The following is a 7,745-nucleotide window of genomic DNA, read 5'->3' on the forward strand; positions in this document are numbered from 1 at the left end:
GCAAATTTACTAAGTATTCGTGTGAAGAAGAACTGTAAAACGCAGAATATACGTTGTCTACACTATTGTTTAATCATTTCAAAGCATTATAAAGTTATCTTTACTTTCTCTTCAGAAATGTCTTTCCTTGTTCTTTACTCTCAAACACTTTATTTCTTACTTCGTCATTTACAAATTTAAAGATCCTTAGTTCCTTTCCTTACCTTGAACTTTTACCTTACAGTCTTAAAGATTCCAGCGCTTACAAACCTTTTTGATTATTTTCAACTCTTTTACAATTCTCGTCGTTTACTTCTTCTTTAATAGTTCTAAATACTGATTTAAGATTGTTCTTTTGTTCAATTCACTCTTTTGTCCTTAGTTTTTATTTAACGCTTTGATTTGACGTTTAGTTCGATCATTTATTAATGTTACGTTTACGAGAAATTTAGCACATGTCCTAGGATCAATCTGATCGATCCTGTGAGTGAACAAATTTAGAAATTTGGAAGATCAGCGGTTGTTTACCATTTTTCAAGGTAAATAGTGATTTGCCGCCTGAACGTAAAGTTGAGTTCACGATTGATTTGATTCATGGTACTAGTCCGGTATCGATGGCTCCGTATCGGATGTCACGATCTGGGTTGAAAGAGTTAAAGAGTCAACTAAAGGATTTTCTTGATAGAGGTTTATTCGTTTGAGTGTGTCACCGTGGGGTGCACCTGTCTTATTAGTTAAGAAGAAAGAAGGTACTATGAGGTTATGTGTGGATTACAGACAACTGAATAAGGTTACTATAATGAATATGTATCCTCTTTCGAGGATTGATGATTTGATGGATCAGTTGGTTGGTGCTTGGGTGTTTAGCAAGATTGATTTGAGGTCTGGGTATCATCAGATCCATGTGAAAGCTGAAGATATTCAGAAGACTGCTTTTAGAGCAAGGTATGGACACTATGAGTATTCGGTGATGCCTTTCGGTGTGATGAATGCACCTGGTGTATTTATGGAGTACATGAATCGGTTTTTTCATAAATATCTCGATGAGTTTGTTATTGTGTTTATCGATGATATTTTGATCTATTCGAAGAGTGAAGAGGATCATGCTGAGCATTTGAGGATTGTTTTATTTGTATTAAAAGAGAAGCAGTTGTTTGCTAAACTTTCAAAGTGCAAGTTTTGGTTGAAGGAAGTGAGTTTCCTTGGCCATGTGATCTCTAGTGGTGGTATTTCGGTTGATCCTTCTAAGATTGAGGCTATATCTCAAGGGGAAGCGCCGAAATCTTTGTCTGAGATTCGTAGTTTTCTTGGTTTGGCAAGTTATTATCGAAAGTTTATTGAAGGCTATTCTAAGTTATCTTTATTGTTAACGCAATTGACTAAGAAAGGTCAAGTTTTCATTTGGACTGCAAAATGTGAAGCTAGTTTTACAGAGCTGAAGAGGAGATTAACTACTGCTTCTATTTTGATTTTACCGAATCCATCAGAACCATTTGTTGTGTATTGTGATGCTTATTTGATGGGTTTAGGAGGTGTGTTAATGCAGAGTCAACAAGTTGTAGCTTATGCTTCAAGGCAACTCAAAGTGCATGAGAGGAATTATCCGACTCATGATTTGGAATTAGCTGATGTTGTGTTTGTTTTGAAGATTTGGAGACATTATTTGTTTGGGTCGAGATTCGATGTGTTTAGTGATCACAAAAGTTTGAAGTATTAGTTCGATCAGAAAGAGTTGAATATGAGGCAAAGGAGATGGTTGGAATTCTTGAAGGATTATGATTTTTGTTTGAATTACCATCCTGGCAAAGCGAATGTTGTAGCCGACGCTTTGAGTAGGAAATCTTTGCATATGTCGATGAAGGACATCGTAGTGGTTTGAGTATTCATCCTGGTGCTACTAAGATGTATAAAGATTTGAGGAAATTGTTTTGGTGGCCTAGTATGAAGAAAGAGATTGCGGAATTCGTGTATTCATGTTTGATTTGTCAGAAATCGAAGATTGAGCATCAGAAGTCGTCTGGTTTGTTACAACCGTTATCTATTCCTGAATGGAAATGGGATAGTATTTCTATGGATTTTGTTTCTGGTTTACCTAGGACTCCGAGTAATTGTGAAGCTATTTGGGTTATTGTGGACAAATTGACGAAATATGCTCACTTTATTCCGATTAGAATGGATTATCCGATGGAGAGGCTTGCAAAGCTGTATATTGAGAAAATTGTCAGTTTGCATGGTATTCCATCTAGCATTGTGTCAGATAGGGATGTGAGGTTTACTTCGAACTTTTGGGAAGGTTTGCAACGTGCTTTGGGTACAAAGTTGGGTTTGAGTTCTGCTTATCATCCGCAGACAGATGGTCAGACTGAGAGGACGACTCAGTTGCTTGAGGATCTTTTGAGAGCTTGTGTTTTGGAATAGGGAGGTGCTTGGGATAGTTATTTTCCTTTGATTGAGTTTACCTACAATAACAGTTTTCATTCGAGTATTGGTATGACTTCGTTTGAAGCTTTGTATGATAGAAGGTGTAGGACGCCTTTGTGTTGGTATGAATCTGGAGAGAGTGTTGTGGTTGGACCTGAGATAGTTCAATAGACTACTGATAAGATTAAAATGATAAGAGAGAAGATGAAGGTTTCTCAGAGTCGTCAAAAGAGTTACCATGACAAGAGAAGGAAAGTGCTTGAGTTTGAGGTAGATGATCATGTGTTTTTAAGAGTTACTCTAGTAACGGGTGTTGGTAGAGCATTGAAGTCGCGTAAGTTGACGCCGCATTTTATTGGCCCGTATCAGATTTCCGAGAAAGTAGGTGATGTGGCTTATCGGATTACATTGTCGTCGTCACTTGCTAATCTCCATGATGTGTTTCACGTGTCTCAATTGAGGAGATACATTACGGATCCTTTGCATGTTGTCCAATTAGATGATATTGAGGTTAGAGATAATTTGACCGTGGAGACATTACCTATGCGGATAGAAGATAGAGAGGTGAAACAACTCCGTGGTAAAGAGATCTCTTTGGTGAAAGTTGTTTGGGGAGGACCGACTGGTGGAAACGTTACGCGGTAGAGTTGTAACACCCCGATTTAATTTCTATATTTATTTATTAGGTGTTTATTTTAATTAATCATTATTTGGTGTGATAATAAATTAAATATGTGTTCTGGTGATTATTTGAATTATTTGAATATATATGTTATTTGAATAATTGAATTTTATGAGTAGAAATAACAATTGTCTAGTAATGGGCCTAATTAATTAGAATTGATGGATAAGTGGGTTAAACACATTATGAGTTAAAAATATAGTAAGGGTTTTAGAGATTAGAGTTAGTTTTGTAAAACAAGAGAAGAAGAGAGAATAGAAGAGAATAGAAGAGAAAGAGGAGAAGAGGAAACTAGAAGAAGAAGAACCTAGAGATTTCATCTATACTAAGGTAAGAGTGGGATTTCAAGTGGTTATGGATAAACATAATGTATGTAATATGTATGTGGGTTAGATATCATGAACTTAGGATTTGGGGATTTTGATTTTTGAGAAACCCTAACATGTGTTTATATTTTAATCCATGAAATTGATGTTTATGTTATGCTATGATGTTTCTATATTAAATTCCATGAACGGGTATGTATATAGAACATGATATGGTGTATAATTGCATGTTTGAGTTTCACTTGAAAATGGTTGATTTGGAATTTTGGTGAAAATTAGTGGAGCTTAGAATCTTGTTTCTATTATCCTAATAGTTGTTATATATATATATATATATATATATATATATATATATCTATATATATATATATATATTATATAATATATATATATATATATATATATATATATATATATATATATATATATATATTATATATATATATATATATTGTATAATTATTTATTTCATGAAAAATGATGGATTCATGTGGTTTTATGATGAAAATTCGTGATGGACAGTAGCATTTTCGCAACAACAGTTTTTTTGGTTTTTGACAGCATTTTCGCAACAGCAAATTTTCTGGTTTTGACAGCATTTTGAAAAACTTGTAAATTCAATAACTTTTGAATCGTAACTCTGTTTGAGGTGTCGTTTGGACCGTTAGGAAGCTAAGAGTATTATCTATAATGTGATATTTATTTTGATAACAGTAGATTAACATTTTATCAAAAGAATCCTAATGTGGATGTATATTATATGTGTGGTGAATGTGAATGACATGTTTTCTATTGTTTGGCATGTATTGGATGGTTTATGATGGATTTTGTGAAGAAACATAATACTTGGAATTATGTATGTGATGATGTGAATTGGTGAATTTGATGAATAACATGAATTGACTTGTTTGCTTTATGTTAATGTGTTGTGATGAGATGATGAATGCTATTTGATGTATTGTTTGGGATTGAAGTCATGTTAGATGTATGTTATGCAAATATTGGATGTGGTATGCTTATGTATGATTAAGGGGTTGTGATCGTCTTAATTGTATGAGTCTTGTTGTTGTTGCACACTTACACTAGCATGAGTTTATGAAAGAGGCAGTGTTGGGAAATCTCGCGTAGATTATTTGCTTGTCCCAAACCTAACGCTGAATGGGGTTTGAAAGCTTAAGGCTGAATCGAGCTTTAGAGGTGGTTATCTAGTTTATATGAGAGACGTTTGGCAAGCCATAAATGATAACGGATGGGATCCACATGCATATCGCATTGAGTCACACATTGAGTCTCACATGTCAGTGTGAATTGTGGTTTGTGTGATTATGTGATATGATTGTGTGGATATGATTTTGGTAGATATGCATATACGTGGATTTCAGGTGATCCATTTGATATGAATTGTTGATGTGTTGTTGATGTGATATGTATGCATATTTGTGATACATGTGATGAAATGGTGACTTGTATACATTATGGAATCATGTGAAAGTTGTATAATATTTGATGATGATTTGTAAATGATGAGGGATGATAATATGTACATGAAAGTCGATATGTTGTGAAATATGACTTTTGTACATTGTTTAGTATTTATAAGTGAATACTTGTGGATTATTGATCCATGTCGTATGATGGTAAACATGTGATTTTTTAATAAGATGATATGATGCATGTTTATGTGAAGCGTGACGAATTCTAATAATATATGTATGTTTGTTATACATTTCATACTATTATGTTTTTTCTATAATGATTTGATTCTCACCCTTCTGTTGGAATGATGTTCTATCGCGACATCGCTCAGGTACCAGAGATAGTGGTGCTTCGCACAAGGATTAGATTCAGAGGCTAGTTCTTGTTGTGTTTTGACTAGGTAGTATATATTGCTCTGGTCATGTAACACTTTGATTTATGAGATTATTTGTATTTGTTTTGATGTTGAGAGATATTGTTGTGCTCTCTTTTATCTTGTTATTTGGATATGTTGGTTTTGATGTTGAGTGACCTTAGAGTTCAAAACAATATTTTGTGGTAGATGATTTATGGGAATCATCACTATTTACTATTTATGAAGAGAGAGATTTTATTCCGTTGTGTGAGTTTGCCTGTTGGTTATTTGGTTTTGATTTATACTTCGTATTACTTGTATGTGACCATGGCATGTGTTGTTTCTGGCAGAAGTAAATGTGATGCCCTCATGTATGCATGCTTTAATTTACTCTGATTATGCAATTGTATGTTGTATTTGAGTAGTAGTAGTTTGGGGGGTGTTACACCATGATCATAATAGGCATGATGTGATACACAATTGTCTATCCACCAACCATCACTTCCCCCAACCATGTTGATTTTGGTGATTATAGTAATGAATTACTCATCAGTCAGGTTAACCTGTGCATTAGTGCCAACAGGTTTAGGCCAGCTCTTGCATTTCTTAGCCATATGACCTGGTTTTCCATAATTAAAGCAAGTGAAGACTGAAGCATAATTTCTTAAAGGTGGTGGTTGTTGTCTATAAATCAGAGCATATAGGGTCCTTGAGGGATTCCAATACTTAATTCGGTTCACAACATTGTTGTTCTGATTCTGTAATGGTTTTCCCGTAGGCCTCAGAACCACACCGAATATCTTTTTATTGTTAGAAACAACTAAGACTTCATATTTATGATCTTGCGTCCTAGCTTCCTCTTTAATTCAGAGGGGGTGCGATCAGACTCTCGATTGAAAACTCTTTTGTTTTATGTCGAAGCAAACTTTTTAAATCTTTCTAACCAGGGGGCAGTTTGTTAATTGTAACAACAATTTGAAATTGTTCATCGAGGGGCATACCTCTTATTATGATTTCATGAGAGTTTATTTTAATTTCGTGGCTTTGAACTCCCACAGACCTTTCATCCACCATCTTATAGTTCAAGTAGCGGCTAAGAACATATTTCTTTGCACATGCTTCTTCAGTATCATATTTCTTCTCCAGAGCTTCCCAGACCTGTTTAGCAGTCTTACAATTACTGTAGTAATCATACAGATCGTCAGCAAGGTTGTTCAAAATGTGATTTTTGCAGAGATAATCACTCTCATGCCATAAGGCGATTTCTTTCCTGAGCTGTAAATTACTCGCAGATTCATCAGTTTTAGCAATTCCATTTGAATCTGCAGAGTTCTTACCATTAGTTTGTTCAAGTGATACAGAAGGAGCAACAAGTATGTACTCATTCATAACGTGGGCAACCTTCTTTAAAGTTAAGAAAATTTTCATCTTAGCTTGCCAATGTTTGAAGTGAGAACCCTCAAACTTAAATGGTTTGTCAGAGACAACAGCGGTCGCAGTAGTACCGATAATTTCCTCAATAGCCATGGCAGTTAAAGCAACGTCTTAAAATTGTTGTTTTTGGTTTTGAAAAATTTCTCACAAATAAAATTGTCGGGACGAGTAAAGTACTAGGTCTCTTTCTTTAAGACTTTTTATCGGACTGCCAATAATTATGCAATGCAGTCGAGTTTCGACGATGTCTCCAAGGTAAAATAGTTTGTTCGATTTAACGATTATCACTTTCATTGTAATGAATTATTCGAAGAAATACACCTTCAGAGGTGTTGAAACCACTCGTAGCATCTGGAAATAATCCAGTCATATATGGCTTAAAAATCCACTCGAAAAAAATCAGAAAAGAAAAACTAAGAGAGTGAGAGGGAGAAGAGAAATTCCAAACTATTCAGGAATCTAGAGTGAGTTGCAAATGAATTGATGAGTTCTATTTATAGGTAAATGACTCAACTGATCAGAGCGAAAAACGTGGGAGGGAGCTGAAAACGTCATGCTCATTACTGGATGTTTTAACTTGGTTAGCAAGTCAGACTTTGACCTGATCTTGAAGGGCAAGTCAAACCTAGTCAAAACTTAGGTTAATATTAGGTTTTAATAATTAATTTCTACTATTAAAATTAATTAATTCATAATTAATTAAATTCCACCAATTCGGATTCCAAAAAATTGGGTACCCACGGTTTGATTGTGTGTCCTCACTCCTTTACAAAATTGGGTACCCCTTGAGACCCAACCCATTTGGCCAAGTTGGAATATATATACACTATTAATATTTGTGTTCCCTCATATGTGGCACTAAAATTTATCATTTCAAATTCACTTCCATATTAGTTCTTACTTGTGCTCATTTATTATCCATTTAATGTCAATAAACCATTCCAATTCCTACTTCAAGTTGTCATCATTCCAAGGTTTCCAACATTTATAGCTTATAACTATTTATAACTAATAGTTGATAACTAATAGTTGATAAGATGATTGAAGTGTTTGGTAAAACCAACTATAAATA

At 34.5% G+C, this 7,745-nt stretch overlaps 1 protein-coding gene across 1 annotated transcript; it reads left to right on the forward strand.

Annotated features, from left to right (window-relative positions):
* The first annotated feature begins 2,589 nt into the window (after window positions 1-2,589).
* LOC127078859 (uncharacterized) lies at window positions 2,590-3,045 on the forward strand. The gene has a single exon (XM_051019279.1). It carries the CDS (start codon window positions 2,590-2,592, stop codon window positions 3,043-3,045), a length of 456 nt encoding a protein of 151 aa, XP_050875236.1.
* Window positions 3,046-7,745: the final 4,700 nt, after the last annotated feature.

Source organism: Lathyrus oleraceus, chromosome 5 (genome assembly GCF_024323335.1).
Source record: "Lathyrus oleraceus cultivar Zhongwan6 chromosome 5, CAAS_Psat_ZW6_1.0, whole genome shotgun sequence".
Taxonomy (NCBI): domain Eukaryota; kingdom Viridiplantae; phylum Streptophyta; class Magnoliopsida; order Fabales; family Fabaceae; genus Lathyrus; species Lathyrus oleraceus.